This window comes from Podarcis tiliguerta, assembly GCF_965153285.1.
Source record: "Podarcis tiliguerta genome assembly, chromosome: 1".
In the NCBI taxonomy this organism is placed as follows: domain Eukaryota; kingdom Metazoa; phylum Chordata; class Lepidosauria; order Squamata; family Lacertidae; genus Podarcis; species Podarcis tiliguerta.
In genome coordinates, this window is record NC_139534.1 from 4753021 (window position 1) to 4773672 (window position 20652).

At 45.0% G+C, this 20652-nt stretch overlaps 1 protein-coding gene across 1 annotated transcript in view; it reads right to left on the reverse strand.

Moving 5' to 3' along the window:
• Positions 1–12810, reverse strand: part of COL6A1 (collagen type VI alpha 1 chain) — a 52249-nt gene extending 39439 nt beyond the window's left edge. The window contains exons 1-5 of the mRNA XM_083403211.1: positions 12425–12810; positions 9243–9372; positions 6783–6983; positions 1727–1886; positions 61–174 (exon numbers count right to left, since the gene is read on the reverse strand). Coding sequence (XP_083259337.1) covers positions 61–174; positions 1727–1886; positions 6783–6983; positions 9243–9372; positions 12425–12533 — 714 coding nt within the window. The 5' untranslated portion in view covers positions 12534–12810. The remainder of the gene's footprint in view (positions 1–60; positions 175–1726; positions 1887–6782; positions 6984–9242; positions 9373–12424) is intronic.
• Positions 12811–20652: the final 7842 nt, after the last annotated feature.

The window sequence follows — 20652 nt, forward strand, 5'->3', positions numbered from 1 at the left end:
GCACAAGATGGTTCAATGTATTTGACTCGGAACAAACAGAGAGGGAAGACAGATACCTACAATTCTAGCAGTGATTTTGTCAATTGTGTTGTCAATATCACGTGCTGGACGTCCAGTTGCTGTGAAGTTCTCACGATAGGAATGGTCTGTGGCAATCACACCGAGCCGAGATTCCTAGGACAAAAGAAGAACATGGGCAGAAATGAGAAACCGGGGGATTTGGAAGGACTGCTACTTTCTCACCCAAATCTAAGTTCCTTGGGGCTGCTGAACTGATGTAATTCTGGTCATGAGATGGCACTGCAATGAAGAAACTTGCTACAGAAAGCTAGGAGATAACTGTAGTCACCTGAAGCTTACAATGCAATCACAATCTCTAAAAGTCGTTTTCTAAGATTAGGCTGGCTATAAGCTACAGTGGTACCTCGCAAGATGAATGCCTCGCAAGATGAAAAACTCGCAAGACAAAAGAGTTTTTTGTTTTTTGAGTTGCTTTGCAAGACGAATTTCCCTATGGGCTTGCTTCGCAAGACGAAAACGTCTTGCGCCTTTTTCTTAAAACCGTCAATGCATTCCTATGGGAAACCGTCAATGCATTTCCTATGGGAAACTCGCAGAACGAATTAATTTCATCTTGCGAGGCACCACTGTACCTACAAACCATACAGGGGAGCTGGCTGGGCAGGCACCATTGGAAGGACCCAAGAGCCAGAAATGCTGGATCAAGGCTGTTTAGGCACCATCTGCCAGCCCTATCTATAGTCAAGAGTCTTGCTTTCATGACATAAACTGCAGGAATACTGCAGACAAAATGTACATTTAATATAACACATTTTAACTGAATTATTTTCTCTTGGATGTGGGCAAAGGTTGTTGAAACCGATTCTTTACTTTTTGGCAAAATAATTTACAGGGAAACTGGAGGAATTTATTAATGGGGGGGGGGCACTTCAGCATGTCCACTGAAGCTGATTGTAAACAAAATTCTGACAGTAATGTTTGGCAGGCACTGTGATCTGATAGGGGTGATGTGGAGCTTTTTGAGAAAATTATGTTCCTTCAGGGAGCCAGATTTCAACCCTGAGGTGAACTGAAACAAACTTCAAATCATAGTTGAGACGAAGAGCATTTTCTAGGACTATCTAGCAGGAAGGTCTTGACTCACTCTTCTTCCAGATCTGGACATACTGAGACTTTACTCATGGTTTCCTAACCCGAAGAGACTGGGTGATTGCTGCCAATGCACAAAGTGGTTGTTCAAGGCTTGATACTTGCCCATAACTTCTTAGTAGTAGTTGCTGGTTTTGACTCACAAAACCTGTGGGGTAAACCTTATGTAGCTGTCACTTTTTCCTCGCCCGCATTACACCGTGATTTCTAGGGCAGGAAAAAACGACCTCTTTTCACACATACAAATTGGTGGAGAGAGGAAATGGGTGTGGAATTGTGGACTTAGCTTTCTTCCTCTTCTTAGCCCTGGCTTCAGTGGCAGAACAGAATCATTTCTGGAAATACTGTATTTCCATGGAGATCTAGCAATGCCTCAGAGATTATTAAAATCCAAGGTTTAGAGAGAGGCCTTTCACCTATCTTCCAGGTCATGGTAGGGATGTTGGGAGCCAAAGGATCAACCAGATCTACTAAGTAATATCCTGTTTCTGCTTTGATTCTCTCTATTTATGGGCAGCAATTGCTCTAATAGCATCCGTGTGTGTGCATTGCATACCAGATGGTCTGGAGATATGGCAATGGAGAACACTTTGATCCCCAGATGTTTCGCTTCAGCTGCAGCATCTTCCAATCCGCCACAGGGCTCTTTGTAGCCTTCCAAGGGGTGTCCATCTGTCACCACAATCAGGTATTTATTTTCATTCCTATGAGATCCTCTGCAGGGGGAAGAAATCAAACCCACTAGTGCCGCCATACTGTCTCTATAATATGAGAACTCCAAAGCATCAATCCTAAACGCTTGCACTGGCATAGCCACCTGCTGTACCAATTGTAATGTCTAATTACACAAAGATATATAGGTTTGCATTTGCCGATGAACCCTACTCAACCAGCAATATGCTAGAAACATAACAAAACACATTATCATAGAATCATAGAACTGTAGAGTTGGAAGGGACCCCAAGGGTCATGCAGTCCAACCCCCTGCAAGGCAGGAACCTCAACTCAGGACTCAGCTACATTAGTCAAAAAACAGCATTTTGAATGTGTTATAAACATGCAACACCAGATGGCACTAGAGAGCAAAAAAAAATTCTAAGTGCTTTTCCATAGCCCTTTCCCCCCTTTTGTTATAACAATTTAATTTCTGACTTATTTATAGCACCCCCCCCCCCCAGTGTGTAGATCCACCCTCATTCTCAGCCTCTAAAGAAGGAGAGTCCACAATCTCCCTGAGGAGACTGTTCCACTGTCAAACAGTTTTTCCATACAGTATATTTATTCAGAATCTCCTTTCTTGTCGTTTTAAACCACTGGTTCAGGTCTGGAGCAGGAGAAAACACTCTGCAGCAGGAGAAAACAAGCTTGCTCCTTCTTCCATGTGACAGCCTTTGAGATATTTGAAGATGGATCTCTTATCTCCTCTCAGTCTCTTCTTTTCCAAGCTAAACATACCCAAAGCACGTTTGTTCACACAGGCATTTGGGGGTGGTCCGTAAATGAGTCTCACTATTTTTGACACTGTGGCTGAACTGTTTTTATTGATGCGATGCAATTTGTAATGATGTTTAAATTAAATAGCTTATGATTTTGTTATGTGCGATAAACACCCTACAGAATGAGGGGTAAATGTAAATAATGAAGGAAATAAACAAGCAATAATAAATCTAACTACGAATATTGTGATCAGAAAGTGCAAATTCTATGACTTAAATAAACTCTTCAGAGTAAATAAGGAATACATTTTGTTCTAGTATCAAGCTGACTTTTTTTTTTAAAGGAGCCCCCCCCCCCCACATAAACACACACAGGTCCTCTCAGAGTCCAGAGAGGCCCAGGCCACTTTCAACATCTGAAACCCTTACTCATAATGAAAATTGAAAATGACGAGTGAACTCAATACAATACAAGTCCTCCTATTCAGCAACCAAAAGCCGCTTCTTTCCCTGCTTCCACGTCAGACAAAGAAAGACACATGATCCTCATGACAGAAAGCCTGAGAACTAAACGCACAGACTGAATGGAGAGAGCTGCACAGTGGAAACGCCTCAGATTCCTGCCTAGTTAGGCTGTGTTCCTTACCCCAAGTCCCTGGGAGTAAGCTCCACCCAACTTAATAGAACTTAATTAGGGGTCCCTTTACCTTTACTTTATGAGTAGACAAGGTTAGGAATGCACTTTCAAGAGGGTTGCCAGACCCCCAGGACTAACCTGAAGTCTCCAGTTTTGCCTGCCATGCTCCAACCACCCCAGGTGACAAAGGGAGGGCTAGACTCACCAAGTGGGTGAGAGCACCTTAAATTATTATTATTATTATTATTATTATTATTATTATTACATGGGGTCTTAGGGGTGGGGGGATGTGTCCTGCTCTTTCTGGGGTAGATGACCCACCTTTGGTCCCCATCATGCACTCAGTTCTCACCTGTGGCTCCTAGAAGCTGTCCGCCTGGGACCAGTGGCGTAGCGTGGGTTGTCAGCACCCGGGGCAAGGCAAGTAATTTGCGCCCCCTAACCCAGGGCAAGGCAAGTAATTTGCGCCCCCCGCTGCACTGTCCCTCCCCCAGATAGTCCCTCGCTCTCTCTCCGCACCGCACGCCTGGCACCTTCCCCTCCACAGTGGGCAGCGACCCGGCGGCTCGGATCGGATTCGCACAGCCAGCACTGCAGTGAGAGAGAGTGAGTGAGCCAGGTAGGGGCAGAGAGCTGTGAGTGCGAGCGCGCCCCCCCCAGATGTTGCGCCTGGTGCGGCCGGCCCCCCTGCACCCCCCACGCTACGCCACTGCCTGGGGCAGTGGTCACCCCCCAAGAACAGCTCCCCCTGACCAGCTAAACCAGGTGAGGCCAGCGATGGGCCTCAAACCCTCAGTGCATTAGGGACTTGTCTATCCCCTGCCTGCGAAAGAGGCTCTGGCAGACTGAGCGGATGAGACCAACAAAAACAGGAGCAACAATTTTGGAACAATTCCTCTTGTGCCTTTATCTTTGTGGGGAGCGGGAGCAGAAAGTCGTGGCCATTTTGATTTGTCAATGCAAGTCATTGCGAGGATTGAAACTTTGGTTACCGACCCCCCCCCCCAGCGTGGCTTTGGATTCGAGGTCATAGTTGAGGGTCCCCCAAAGCAATCCAAAGCAAATACAGGCCTCGAAGCCTTGGCGGGGGCCTCACTTATCCCCCTCCCCTTTTTCAGAAGGCCTTTGAGGCAATGAGAAGAAGGGAGAGGAAAATTGGTCTGCATTGCTGCTCCCCTCCTCTTCAAAAGGCCTTCTGGGCAACAAAATATGCTGACCCCCCCCCAACATCCTCAAAATAGAAGAGTGCAAGAGGCAGATAAATCTGACTCCGACTCCAAGCCACCACTTTGGTTCACAGAGTGCCCCCCCACCCCCCGCCACAGTGCTTAGTAAAGAAGAGTGGGGGGGGGGTTTACACCACAGCCAATGTATAGGGAGAGACGCCTTGAACCAAGTCATCAACATTTTAAACTCTTTAATACAATTAAAGCTATATGACTTAACCCCAAGAATGCATGTTACCAAACCACATCTCTTAGAGCAGCTTAACTTTGCAGTTCCAAGCCGTCACATGTTGGTCCAATGTGCATAAAACAACTTGTGAAACTTATCAAATGCCAAAGCCAAATGTCCCTTGCCACCCTCTGACCAGCCCTATACACATACACACACACACACACGCTCTTGTGTGACAGCTGCTTCCCCATGGTGCAATAAATTTACCTGAGTGCTTCTTATTAAACTAGCATTTTGTTGGGATGGAGGATACTGATTTGATGGGAAAGAGCCTTGTCGCTGTATGTCTGCTCTCTCAAACACCTCCCGCTGCAACGGGTTAGGTTACTGTGAGCTCTTGGTGTAAAGGGCAAAACACCTGCCACTGCCCCACCTCCTCCTTAGAATCATAGAATCATAGAGTTGGAAGAGACCACAAGGGCCATCGAGTCCAACCCCCTGCCAAGCAGGAAACACCATCAGAGCACTCCTGACATATGGTTGTCAAGCCTCTGCTTAAAGACCTCCAAAGAAGGAGACTCCACCACACTCCTTGGCAGCAAATTCCACTCTCGGACAGCTCTTACTGTCAGGAAGTTCTTCCTAATGTTTAGGTGGAATCTTCTTTCTTGTAGTTTGGATCCATTGCTCCGTGTCCGCTTCCCTGGAGCAGCAGAAAACAACCTTTCTCCCTCCTCTATGTGACATCCTTTTATATATTTGAACATGGCTATCATATCCCCCCTTAACCTCCTCTTCTCCAGGCTAAACATGCCCAGCTCCCTTAGCCGTTCCTCATAAGGCATCGTTTCCAGGCCTTTGACCATTTTGGTTGCCCTCCTCTGGACACGTTCCAGTTTGTCAGTGTCCTTCTTGAACTGTGGTGCTCAGAACTGGACACAGTACTCCAGGTGAGGTCTGACCAGAGCAGAATACAGTGGCACTATTACTACTCCTTCCCCAACCCAAACAACTATGGGAAAGGGGATGCAGACAGCAAAGCCTCAGAGAGCCAAGGCAGAGCATGCTCATCCCAGTCTACCAGCCCAAGAGCCCCTGGTGGGAAATGATACTATTTGCAGCATTTCCCAATGCCTGGCAGAACCCCACCCTAAAAAGAGAACGTCCCCTGTCAGGGCTTTGCAAAGTTCTGCGGCTTGGATTTGGGCAGGGACAGGGAGAGGCACAGAGCAGCTGGTTTGGCTCACCAAAGGATGTACCTTTGGGGGGTGGGGAAGGACATCTCAGAGCCTTAATCCAGAGGGGACCCTTTTCGGGCTAGGTTGTCTTGGTGCTGTTCACACACATTCAAGCTGGGTACAGTGGTGCCCCGCAAGACGAATGCCTCGCAAGACAGAAAACCCGCTAGACGAAAGGGTTTTCCGTTTGCAGAGGCGCTTCGCAGGACGAATTTCCCTATGGGCTTGCTTCGCAAGACAAAAAATGACGAAAAAATGTGAATTTTTTTTTTGCTCCAAAACCCCTTATTTTGAATCGCTAAGCTGCTAAAAGCATTTTAGCAGCAAAACCGCTAATCCCCCACCCCTTAAAAAGCCGTTTTTAGCCCTTAAAATGTCAATAGCGCTAATAGCGCTACTCCGTCAATGGGCTTGCTTCGCAAGACGAAAAAACCGCAAGACGAAAAGACCCGCGGAACGGATTCTTTTCGTCTTGCGAGGCACCACTGTAGTTGCTCTTGGGCGTAGCCCTGGTCCAACGTGCATGACAGTGTGTGCATTTGTGCCTGTGTGTGCGACACTGGCGCATGTCAAGTGTGTGGGAAATCGCATCAATAAGAAAGAGCAGAAAGCCTGAAGAGCAAACTAGTACAGGCCCACAAAAGCACACATCTAAAACGAACCTCCTGTTTCCAAGGGTTTCTCCACACGGCAACGAATTCGGTTTCAAAGGATTCAATATTTTTGCCTACTGAAAGTGATAGGTGTATATGAATGGGCTGCTGTGGCATCAGGGACCAGCTGCCAAGCCACCAATACTACAGTCCACTGGAAAGGTCTAGAAAAGCTGCCCAGGTATCTCTTCTTCCTCCCACTTTCCCCTTCCTCCGTTGACGGAATGAGAAAATTAGCGTTCCCACTTACCCGATGAGCAGCTCTTCAATCCCTCTCTTGATGGCGCAGTCTGTGTAGGTGCCTTTGCCAATAGACACCACGGAGGAGACCCTGTTCTTCAGGTCTGCTCTCCCTGCCGGCATCCGGCTGAGCTCCTTGATCAGCTGCACTTCATCACTGTAATGCAAGGCTCCCGCATTCCACACAAGATTCCGGTCACACCGATAGTATCTATAAAGAAAGAGAACCACTTCCTTAGCTTTGGTGCCCCTTGCATATTTTTTATTTCTGTCTGTTTCTAATGTACAAATAGACATACGTCACAATGTACATCTGTGAAAGCTCCCCACAGCATCCTGTACCAGCTGATCCGGCCCACCCATGAGGTGGACTGAGGCAGCCTCCTACTGCCACCAGAGAAGCAAGGAGGAGTGGAAGTGGCTTGCAGATCCACTCCAAGATCTTGCAGGGGAACAGCACCTTCCCATTTCACCTCAGATGCTCTCCTTCCTTCCTTCCTTCCTTCCTTCCTGTTGTTGTTGACTCACATACCAGAAATGAGAGGCTGCATGATTCTGTCTTTTGCCATGAGGCACATAAATCTGCTGCTTGCAGGTGTGGGGTTGTGGTTGTTGTTGTTATTTGAATTTATATGCCGCCCTATACCTGGACATCTCAGGGTGGTTCACAGAATAAAATCAAAATATGAAACCACAAAATACATAATCAAAATAAAAACAACAACCCAATAATGCCCCCGACACCTCAAGGATACTGCTGTAGGGTGGAGCACACGAGGGGAGAAAGTGTGTTTTGCATATCTGCTCTCATAACAAATCAGCACTGATTCAGATAAACAGCAAAAGCTGGATATTTTTTAAATAAAAAAACCCTGACCTGATATTTCTACCACATTTGTCTCGGTTATCTTGCTATCTTAGTAATCTTTGTTCCTTCTCCCATGCCATTGATAGCAGCCTGACACAGATGTTTAGCTTTCTCCAGAAGTGGAGCAGAAGTTGACCTCTGGTGCAGCTGCATCAAGTGGGAACGGCTTCCTGGCTCTGGTGCAGCTGGCGAAAGACGTCACTTCATCCTCCACCGGGCCCACAGGCTGCCAAGGCTCACCCACAGTTGAAGCCATGGGGCATGGTTTGGGGAACTGGTCAGAGGGAAGACTCTCTGGCTATAGAAGCCCAGGCCACAGCTCAGTTGTCGCTGGTTTCCCTGCCCGCCCGCCCTGCTCCTTATGTGGTGGGGCTGCCTGAGGGCAAGCAGGCAGCTCCCACAGAGGACCTTGCCATGGAAACCTTTATTCGCCAGCTTTGGGGCCAAGGAAGTGTTAAGTTGTGGGTGAACATATCAGACGACACATCGATTCTTCAAACAGCTCTTCTTTATTCACAGGCCAGAACAGAACTGAACTGAAGGGTTCAGCCAGCCTGCTTATATAGAGCTCCACTAGAACGCAACAGTAACCATTTTCTGTAACTATCCAATCACTGAACGTCACTTTCGATCCCTTATTTGCATATGTGGACCTGAACTATCTACAGTATCCCCCTGCTGGCCCAGGGTGAGAACTTCAGTACATAACAGGAAGAATTTGCCTTCAGACAAACTGGGCCTGTCTGGGGGTTTTGCCTGCCTCGTAGTCACTGTCACAAGTTGATGGGGACAAGGCTGAGTCCTTAGTCCAAATGGCCAAGGGGTGGGGTCTCACTCCATAGGATCAGGGGATCCCCTTAAAGGGATCCAGGGAGGTGAATCTGTCTGGACACCCCAGATGAGGGAGGGTTGATGGGTCATGCCACCCCCAAAAATCGTGATGGGGGGGGAGTTGCCCTGATTTGATGTACATCATAGGGCGATCCTTAACTTTGGGTAATCTCGCCAAATAATCAACCGGCAGACAGGTCAGTTGATTCAGGATACACCCCCCCCCCAATGTCTGCGCCAAAACCTTCTAACGTCTCTAATCAATAAAATTGTGGCCTGTTTAAATCATGGTTGGTTGTCCTGCTGTTATTGCAACTTTACCCTGCCTTGGCCCCACCACCAGTGGTTCCACTCCACCTGGAAACGCAACTTATCACCACAACAGAAAAACATCAACTTGGGTTTCATGAGGGTGCACAAAGGCAAGGTAAGGAAAACAAATTCAGCTCTAATTAAATATGAAAGCAGCATTCCCCTCCCCCCCCCGACATTGGTCTGCCCAAACATAAAACAAGACCAGGAATTTTGAAAAGGAGTGCCACTACCACCTGCAGTTTAGAGCAGGAGACTGTAGAACGTTCCTCTCCATATGAAATGCAGCAGGAATTTTGAACAATGATTAGGAAGTATAAAATCCACATAAAATGCATGCTTTTCAAATGAAGTTACTATTCTTACTGTGTAAAAATTGCCCTGAATGTTTAGAACAAGACAAAAGACCGTATCAGATGTTTGTTGTAGGATTAGCAGGGCAGTTTGTGCAACATTTACCTGTCAGTTAACTTATCAAGGAATCGGTTGGTGAATGCTTTAACTTGATCCACCAAGGCCCCAAAAGGCTTTTCTCTTAAGGCAACACTCTCAGAGGTATCCAAGACGAAAAACAGATCCACAGGACAATCTGTTCAAAATCAGAAAGAGGAAGTTTAAAAAGAACACTTTTTATAATACAAGATTCTCCAGAAAGTCTGCGATACTTTATGATGAGGTTCACCTGAGAGGGTCGTTTTTGGTGGGGGGATGGCATTGCAGTGTAGTACCTATGCGACATAGAGCCCATCCAGACTACCTTTTTATTGTGAATCCATGATAATTTGTGATCATGATGCTATGCAGGGGGTGGGGGGGTCACACAAGACCCTTCTTTCCATACTGATGGGGCAGTCACACGGCTTCCTTTCTAGTCAGTGCCCATTTAGGAACTGCCTGCTGAAATCCCATCGCTTTGTGCCACAAATGTTCAGGTTGACTTTTGCCCTTCTTTCAGTGCCCCTCTCGACAGCAAGAATGTGGTGGTATTAGGCATCATCACAGAACAAGATAAAGCAGAATAAATCTACTGCTAATATACAATTATTGTGCCCAGAGCATTTTGCAGAAGACGCCCACAATAGGAGCCAGAGCTGTAATCCTACCCCTGGGTGTCTCCATCTGCTTTCCTCCACCTGCACGGGGCTCTACTGTCAGAGGGGGGTCCTGCTGCAGCCGTGGGAAGCATGGCGACTTCTGCCCACAGTGTTTCCCCAAGCTGCAGCCTATTGTAGGGCACCCAAACAGTGCATTATGGGGGTGGGATGGAGCACGGACAGTCATGGACCCCCCAGATCCTGAAGAAGGGCCTGGTCTGGGCTCCCCTGTGGTGCCAGACTGGATCCGGGGCAGAAAAGGGGGGTGTAAATGCCCCCACGTTCCATCCTGGCAGGCAAGAGGCTGTATGTCTCCCTATCGCCTCTTAGGACCGCTGTGTAAGAGTGCTATCCTCTGCCTGTTTACTTGGAAGTAAGCTGCACTGAATACAGTGGCCTTAGCCACTGGGACTGTAGCCCAAGCTGCAGATGAGGAGGTCCTGTCTCTGCTTGGATCGGCCTAGTATACTTTTGAGTGAGAGCTCTTTGGGGAATATTAATGTGCTGATAAAGAAATATCGTTGAAACAGTTCATTATCCTGGAAGAACTGTTGTGTTTGCTGCACCACCCAGCTCCAGTTCATTCTCCACCAAACTTTGATATAGATATGAACTGTGAGAAGGCTTTCTGCCTCAACTTCAGTGTTTCTTTGTGGTCACACACCATTCTAAGCATGCCTGTTGATGGAATATTTCTTTGACTTCTGTTAGTCCGTGACTTCTTGCACGTATTATATGGCTTTTGTTTATGAATTTGTTTATGAATTAAGAAACAATAGTGTTTCATAAATATTGCCAATACATTATTAGCCCGCGTGTTGTCTTTTGTTGATCTGCTTGGAGCTTGGCTGGTGGCTGGAGACACAAAGCTCTCGCATTGCCTCATACATCCCCACCCTCTGAATATGGAGCTAAAAGAAAGGCATGGCCTTCCGCAAGATAAGGGACATGAAACTCTTTAAATGGTGCTACGTAAATGCTCAGTATTATTATTAAACTAATTTAAATGAATCAATATATATAAATAAAATGAGGCATGTGGGCCACAGTGCAGAGGCCCTCACACCCAAACAAAATTGGACCTTGTGCTTCTTGAATATCGCCCTGCCACTCCCCTCCCCCCCCAATATGGCAACTCACTTCTGAAACTCCAATAAACCCATAGGTGCCAACTCCTAGGGTCAGAGTTCCCTTCTCACCCCAATAAAATATTTGAGGGGGCTGCCCCCCCCAAGTTGGTGAGCATTGCCATTCAAATGGTGTGTATGCGTCTCGTCTTGTGATCGATTATGTGGGACTGGGCTTACCCCCCCCCCCCAGTATTTTATTCAAGTTGACACCCCTGAATGAGCCTCTGGCCTGGAAATCTGCGAGCTAAGAAAAAGAAAAGAAGGTCCTTCTGGATCGCTTTAGTCATAAGGTTTAGAACCCTCAAAAATTTATTACTTATAGTTTTGGAATATCATCTACAATATCCATATATTGCAGATGCCAGAAACTGTCACTAGCGTTGGCAAGCTGGATTATCTTTGTAGAGATAGGGGTCAGGATTGCATCTCAATCCCTTCCCCTTGCCATGCCTGACTTTCCTGCTCTCAGGATATCTGCACAGTGGGCCTGGGGGGGAGGGGTTGCCTGCCAATGGAGAGCATAAGTTGCACATCCAAAGCCAACTCCCTTATTAGAGGGTGCACACATAAGCCTCTGTGCCCACGTCACTCAAATACACGGATGTCAGAGACAGGACCAACAGGTGTGATTCTGCGCACACATATACACACACAAACACAGTTATTTAGTTGAAAGACTCTGCTCAAGAGCATTCCTTTTAGAGGGAAACTGAAGAAAAAGGAACGCAGCCTGAGACAGTAAAATGAGCCACTACTTCCTCTTCCTAATATAAAAAGATGATTACACTAAGAATATCTGCTATGTCAAAAGTACATATAAAGCACCCTTCTTTTCTTTTTTTCTTCTGCAGCTTTTTTCTTCTTCTTTTGGCCATTTTTTGTATTCATTTTCATTTCATTTTTAACATGAGTATTTATCTCCAAAGCTCAATGCTCACTACATTAGAGGCACTACTCTTTCTTCATCAAAAAGTGGGGCTATAATCCTCAGATGTCCCTTAATGAGTTCTTCAAAACAAAGAAGGAATACAAGTTTGTAATTTTTGAAAGAGTTAGCAAAATCTGGTGACTTCCATAACGGCTTATTAGTCACCGTATTATTAGGACATACAGGCTTGGCTTGTACTGCAACTCAGCACAGAAAAGAATCTCTGGCAAAAAACATATGTACGATTGCTCTCCCTTGCTTGCCAATGTGGGACATATATTGCTGTCCTATTACTGATTTTCATATTTGTATAAGTCAGACAAACTTAAAAGTTAGCATAAAAGTTAACTCCCAAACTCTGATCTGAAATAACACGGCAGATGCTTCATCAGATCTCAGACTGATACTCAGTTGTTTCATTTCAACGTAGTCAGAAGGCAGTCAGCATAAGCGAGGAGAAAGCAACACACTGTGAAAATATCTTCTTACCTTGAAATGTTGCTGCACCATTGGAGATTGCGGTTGCTTGAGGAAGAACTGTTCTGAAAAGAAAGCAGCCCTGAAGTAGGAAGGCTGGGAAAAAGTAAGCGAACTTCATCTTGCAAGGATTGTAGTTATCATTTACTGAGACTTGAGGACAAATTTGAGGAAAAAAGAGAGGGAGCCCAGGACTCAGAGGGTGACAATTATCACCTAGTTTGCAATTATTATTAAGTTTCTGCTCTGTCCCTGAGTTTCCAGAGAGTGGAAGGAGAAAGGAAGGGAATTAAGAGGAGGAGGCGGCGGCTTGGAGTTGCAGGAGCTGGAAATCTCCTTCCAGGAGGGAGGGAACATAACAGTAGTGTCAGATTCGGCTGAACTGCAGCACTAGCCAGTGAGTCATGAAACACACCAGCCCATTTTGAAGTCTCCCTTCTCTGAGTTCAGCTTTGCCACTGCCTTCTTCAAATATGGCTGTGCTCCTCATACTAAAACGTAATTTAGCTCCATTACAAAATTATTGCTGCCTGTCCTCATATACTTGCAACTGATTAATGGCTCACAATGCAGCAACACATGCTAATTCATGTTTTTGTATAACGGCTGACTCTAGTGTCCAATGAAATATTCAGGATATAAAGGGGATGTTTAGATAGCTAACAAGTAAAGATGAAAAATGAGCAGAGTGGTATCAAATGGGTATCTAATATAATAGAGTTGAAGCCTCTTAAGATATCATAGAGTTGAAGCCTACAAAGTTGGTCTCTTTGTAATTTTGCTCATGCATTTGGTAAACTGCATTTATGTTCTAAAATCTAGTGATATTACGACCAACAGAATTATCAAAAAATCTGTCAAGCTTCTGAGTTCTCCAGAACTCTGCATCAAGTGGGACATAAAGCAGGTGTTGGTGATGCTTTGTGGAACATCTTGCCTCATGAAGGTCCCCACCGTCTCTGTTGCATTCCTCCCTGTTGCTCTTTCCTTCATTGCATTAAGCCTGAATATTTGGAAGGCTTTATCAAGCATGCCTTGCACTTGTTTTCCCTCTCTTCCCCAAAATATCCCCTGACTCATTTTTAGTCTTCCTCTCAACTGTTATAAATACCTTCATTCTAATTGCAATAGCATAACAAATTGTGTAAATCAAGGCCTTTGTCTAACTTTGTATCTGCAACTAATAAAGTAATATCTGCATGGTTAGTACAACTGAATATGCTCATCGCAAATGGTGGAAAAAATGGCCCTCTTTTGGTTTTAAAATGTGGTAGTTTTCCTATAAGCGGACTTCATATTCATGCTTCTTGTCCAGTTCTTTTAACAGCCGTTCCCAGCAAAGCTCTTCTGCTTTGCCTCATTGCACCACTTATTTGCTTGTCCCAACTCCACCCTTCTAGCACCAGTATGGGGTTTTGCCAAGAGAGACCTTTCAGCCGAATCTATTGAATGGTAAATGTTATGTTGTGGGTGAACATATCAGACGACACAGTGATTCTTCAAACAGCTCTTTACAGGCCAGAACAGAACTGAACTGAAAGGTTCAGCCAGCCTGCTTATATAGAGCTCCACTAGAACGCTACAATAACCATTTTCTGTAACTATCCAATCACTGAACATCACTTTCAATCCCTTATTTGCATATGTGGACCTGAGTGAAAACTATCTACAGTATCCCCCTGCTGGCCCAGGGTGAGAACTTCAGTACATAACAGTAAAAGCTGAGAAGATAAAAGTTTATTAACCCAGGAACACAACAAGAAAGACCTCTAAATGGTTAACTCTTGGGGATTTCAGTTTTTACTGATAAATGGTTGGCAGTAATGATCCCCACTTAGAAATGAAAAGGAATGAGTTAATCAAAGTAAATGGGGCAGGAGTCTGAACTGTTAGTGCTGACCCACTCAGATCGGTACCCAGGCAGTGATTGGAGATGCAGCAAGAGCTTAGCCCTCTGCACGGTTTACCACATGAAGTAGGTGAGCACAGTGAAGGATTTGTTTAGAGTCCCCCCCCCCCCCCCGTTTCCAATGTGGAGTGATGGCCTGGGACTCAACATTACCTGGGGAGCCTCCGCTTGTAGACATCATAATAAAGGTGGCAATAGTGTGAGGAGCCACACAAATTTGGAGTGGGGTGGGGCTGAATGTGTGGCCCTGCTGCCCCGACCACTGGGCTGACTGTCTTCATTCATTCAAGTAACTCATGAAGAGGACTTGCACCAGCATATGTGTTATTTCAAATATCCTGCTCTGCAATTGGGTGCACCTGCCTTGTGCTGAGGGGGGAGGCAATAGGTCCCAGCATAGCCACTGCAGGATTGGCTCCAGTCTGGCGGTTCCTTTTTCTCTATACAGGCAGCCCCCCTTTATGTGCATTCAAAATGTGCATGACTGTGTATATATGCATCACACCCAACCTGGAAGTGTCCCAGAAACGTCATAAAGACGTCACTGAAACGTCACTAAAAGGGCAGAATGGGGGTGGGGTGGGGCTTTTTGCAGCTTTTTCAATGGGTTTCAATTATACACAATTTCACTAACATGCCTGGTGCCTGGGAATGTAACTCCCACGTAAATGGGGGGTTGCCTGTATTTCAACCAGGGCTGAGGCAAATAGCAAGATAGCAACTCCCTTTCCATAGATAAAAGCTGATCAGACCGGCAGTTGGGTTTTATTTCTGCACTGGTGACATCTGTATTTCACCTCCACTCCCTCCTGCCTGAAGTGGCCTCCTCATTCTGCCTAATGGTAGGGCTGGCATTGATTTCCGCTCTAGTTCAGGAATGGGAAGAGGGAATCTGCATTAACAGGATCCTTGCCCCACCCCCCAAAATCCCAGCTGGTTTCTTAAATATGAACTAGACTTTAGATTTTCATTACAACACACCAACAGACCATCCCAGAAAGGGTATTGTGTTTTCCCTCTTTTCTTAGTGAAGCTTTAGCAAAAAGTTTCTTGCGCAAAACAGTTGCCTCTTTATTACTGGGGAAAAAAAGAAGTAGTGGAGTTAAGGAAACTTTGGTCATTTTAAAACGTCTCCATGGCTGCTTTGAACAGTACAAACTGGAAAGGAGTCAACTGTCTACTAAAGCCTAATGATAACGGTATGGCTTTTGCCGTTCATCTTTGACTATATATGGGAGTTGTTTCACATCTGGAAGGAATCAAGGACACAGGCTTTCCTGGCAGCCTTGCAGCTGGGCCAGATCCCAGCTGCTCGGAAAGGAAGACTTTTCTGGAGGAAAGAGCAACAGCACCCCCTTGGCTGCCGAGCGTGGATCTGCAGCTGGTTTCGTAAGAGCAGGCAAGCTCTCAAGGGGTCTCTCGTTTCTCCAAAAAAATTCTGTGCATCAGAAAAATGGAATCACCGAAAGCAGCTAGCTTTTAAGGGATGGAACTGTGCATCTTTTCCACAGAAGCATTGTTTCCTGAGAAAAGCACTTCCCCCATCCAGAACTTAAATCCAACATTAAATATATTCTGTAAAGCAAGGGTGTTCGTGTAGTGGCATTTTCACTTATACACTGATGGTAATAATTAGAGAAACATAATTTCATGTTGCAAAATACATGAGAATGATGAAACAGAACTGACTTCTGGGGGGGCTGGGGCTGCATGTGAAAAGGGAGTGGCATTTCAAGAGGAAAGGGAACTTAAATGATGGTGTAGCCCACCCTTGTGGGGAGGAAAGCCTTGCATGCTGGAGTGAAAGACCAGAAGTCAAATGGAAAGATACATTCCATACTCAAGCGCCACCGTTGAGGAAAGAGGCAGGAAACAGCCCACCCTCCCAGGCATGACTAAGCCCTGTGAGCTTTTTTTTTTTTAAAAAAAGATATTTATTAAAAGTTTTATAGTTACAGAAAAAAGTGTACAAGCAAAAAGAAACAATGAAAAATTTAACAAACAATACATCAAAAATAAGAAGAAGAAAAAAGAAAAAAGAACAATACATCAAAACAGCATAATAAAAAGAAAAAACACACATCCAAATTCCATATCATTATCTTTCATTTACTTGTTTCCTCGACTTCCTCACACCTCCCTTTTTTGTATTCTAGTTCTAATTAGCTAATTCAGCAAATTAGCTTCCCTCTTTCTCAATTTTTTGTTCTATAATTTATCTTAACATAATCTAACTTTAAATTTTCCACTTTAGCCCATTAACAATCTGTTTTTGCTTAATTCTTTATAACATTTCTGCTAAAACCATATAACTTCATTCCAGTATTCTTCCAACATTCATTAATTTTGCAATATTTCTGTAAATATACTTTAATTTTTTTCCAATCTTCTTCCATCGACTCTTCTCCCTGGTCTCGGATTCTGCCAGTCATTTCTGCCATTTCCATGTAGTCCATCAGCTTCATCTGCCATTCAGCCCTGTGAGCTTTACAAGGGGGTGCAGGATGGATTTCAGGGCTGCAGCCAGGGCAGAGTGGTGATGTGCAGCCCAAGGACCCAAAGAGAAGAAGTGGGTGAGGCAGATGCAGCTTACTGTCCTGCCCCCCCCAACACCCCCCCACGAGCAGAAGCTCTTAACTTTTACATAAGAAATGTTTAAAAGAAGGACAGGCTCAGCAGCAGACACAAGGCTCAGGAGTTCAAGAGCAGAACAAGAAGTTCAGAGCTGGGTGAAAACAACGAAGATGCCCCAATAAGTCTCCACCTCCTGCCCACCAAGTTTTCAAAGACGAGGCATGGTGCACTTACTCACTAGACTCGCACATCTTACAGGGATGTCAGAATTGCACATGTGTGCTCCTTCAGGGGGGTCCTCTTCTCATTTGCAAAGGTGGCACCCCTAAAGAGTGAGCAGACTGCACCCTCCTATCTGGCGCCTGTTCAGCCATTGCCACCTCTGGTTCTGGCTCCCTTCTTGTCTGTTTCATGCAGGTGGGGCAGTAGGGGGGCATGACAAATGGCTTCCTGCTCCCTCTTCCCAGGCTATGGAAGTTGAAGTGGAAGGGGAAGAGCCCTCCTTCTCAGGCTCTCACCATTCAGCTCCCCACCCCAACATTTCTTCCTCCTCCTGGGTCAGAGCCTGCCAACTAAAGCCTGATTCTGACAGCACCGTGGGGCTCATCGTGCTGACACCACTGATTTGTCTCATGATCCGCTGCTGGGGTCCAGAGGCATTCTGGGAAAATTAAGATGGTGGCTGCAGCATTTCTTTTTTTAAAGAGATGTTTTTAAGGAGGCTGGCACCAACAGAGATGAACCCTCTGCTTCCCTTTGGAGATCCATCAGCATGCTTATTGGGTAGTAAGTTTCAGTTAACTCAATGCATCTTTTTGTTGTTGTTTAGTCGTTTAGTCGTGTCCGACTCTTCATGACCCCATGGACCAGAGCACGCCAGGCACTTCTGTCTTCCACTGCCTCCCGCAGTTTGGTCAAACTCATGCTGGTAGCTTCGAGAACACTGTCCAACCATCTCGTCCTCTGTCGTCCCCTTCTCCTTGTGCCCTCCATCTTTCCCAACATCGGGGTCTTTTCCAGGGAGTCTTCTCTTCTCATGAGGTGGCCAAAGTATTGGAGCCTCAGCTTCAGGATCTGTCCTTCCAGTGAGCACTCAGGGCTGATTTCCTTCAGAATGGATAGAATTGATCTTCTTGCAGTCCATGGGACTCTCAAGAGTCTCCTCCAGCACCATAATTCAAAAGCATCAATTCTTCAGCGATCAGCCTTCTTCATGGTCCAGCTCTCACATCTTACATCTGATGTGACTAGAAAGGACTGAAGGATAATCTCTCTCTCTCCCCACCCCTCTCTCACACACACATGACAACATATGACACCTTTAAAAACTTTGGGTTAACTTCCAAATAAAGCATCTTTGGGTTCTCATTCTCATTAAGAGAAAAAGATCCAAACATAACCCCGGTATTTTAGGTTAAAAAATAGAACTGCATTCTACCATATTTCTAAAACTTTATATACCACCTTTCAGTCCAGGGTATTAAGGAGGTTTATAATCAGCCATAAAAAGTAGCAGTCACAAAAAGTATCAATGTAAACATATCAGTAAAATAATTAAGATCCGTTACTGTAGGGCGAGTACTTGAAGCTGGTGTGAAGGACCTGCGAATGCCTGAGCAAGTTAATGTGAAAACACCCATTAAGAGTTCTCCACAGAATCCTAAGCATAGCTGTCAACTGTACCCTTTTCTTGCGAGGAATCCTATTCGGAATAAGGGGATTTCCCTTAAAAAAAGACTAGTAACAAATGTATAAGACTATTAACAAATGTTGGAAATGTAAAGAAAAAGAAGGTACATTTTATCATATGTGGTGGGAATGTAAGAAAGTAAAAAAGCTTTTAAGAAATATTATATAATGAATTGAAGAAAATGTTGAAATATACATTTGTTAAGAAACCAGAAGCATTTTTATTAGGCATTACAGGTAATGAGATAAACAAGAAAGAAAAGAAGTTATTTCTATATGCAGTGACAGCGGCAAGAATACTGATGGCCCAGAAATGGAAACAGGAGGAACTACCTACGATAGAAGAATGGAGAACTAAAATGATGGACTATGCAGAACTGGATAGAATGACGGGAAGGATTCGAAATCGACGAGATCAAAGATTTACAGAAGATTGGGAAAAATTTATTGAATATTTGCAAAAATTAAACGATAATCAGATTACGTTTGTAAGTTTTAATGAAGCGCTGTGATGGGAGAATATTATAATAAGAATTAAAAATGAGATGAAGGTTACAGTAACATTATAAAGAATAACTTAGAAATGTGTTAAAAGTTAAAATATGAAGGTTTGGTAGACCAATTGAGGGAAGTCAAAAAAGAGAAATAAGATGTAATTAAGATGTATGGAGTGTATAATTTTGTTTTGCATTTGAAAACTTATATATATATATATATATATATATACAGTGGTGCCTCGCAAGACGAAATTAATTCGTTCTGCGAGTCTCTTCGTCTAGTGGTTTTTTCATCTTGCGAAGCAACCCTATTAGCGGCTTAGCGGATTAGCGCTATTAGCGGTTTAGCGGCTATTAGCGGCTATTAAAGCCTTAAGGGATTAGCGGATTAGCTGCTAAAAGGCTATTAGCAGCTTAGTGCCTTAGAAAAAGGGGGTGGGGAGCGAAAAAAAATCTCAAGACTCGCAAGACATTTTCGTCTTGCGAAGCAAGCCCATAGGGAAATTCGTCCTGCGAAGCACATCGAAAAACGGAAAACCCTTCCGTCTTGCGAGGCATTAGTCTTGCGGGGCACCACTGTATATGTCAGGTCAGGCTGACAAATAGTAACTGACCTAGAAGCACTCAATAAATTTCATGGCTGTAAAAAAAGGGAAATGCTGACAGTTATGATCCTAAGCTGCCTCTTTTTCTGAAGAGGTCTTTCTGTGCTTCTGGTTGCGATCCTGACAAGCGGCCCTCCTGTTTAAGAAACATCCTGTTTATCAGCAGTGCTGATCAGGCAGACAGTGAGATGGGTGAAAAAGCAGTATTTTCATTACTTCCGCCAGGGAGAGGTCAGGAAGTATTTGGGTATTAACTACACATGTTGACAGTGCCATTTGTTGATTCTCTCCGGAAAGTGCTGAGAGGGCAGCTGCTCCCCACAGCGGGAGCAAGGAACATGGCGAAGCCTCAGGGCTCTGGAGCTTGGAGTTGCTTGACAACTGCAACTCTTGCACGCCACACAGTGTGAGCTGTGAGGGATGGAGAGAGGACGCAACCACAAGGGGAAGAAACGGCCTGGTCCTCACAGTTGCCACATGTAATTGTTTACAGTCTTGTTCTCATAAGGTAAAGAGGGAATTAGTCAAGGTCTGGGAAAGGGGGAATGTGTCGGAGCCACACTCACTTCAGCCCTGTAGCCAAGGTGGGATTCATGGGTGCACCACAACTTGGGCTTCCCACCCACCCACCCACACCAGGAATTTGATTTGGAAAAATGTACAGTACTTTTGATTCGAGACCAAGCAGACGATGACTGTTAAGTTGTGGGTGAACATATCAGATGACACAGCAATTCTTCAAATAGCTCTTGTTTATTCACAGGCCAGAACAGAACTGAACTGAAGGGTTCAGCCAGCTTGCTTATATAGAGCTCCACTAGAACGCAACAGTAACCACTTCTGTAACTATCCAATCACTGAACGTCACTTTCAATCCCTTATTTGCATATGTGGACCTGAGTGAAAACTACCTACAGTATCCTCCTGCTGGCCCAGGGTGAGAACTTCAGTACATAACAATGACAA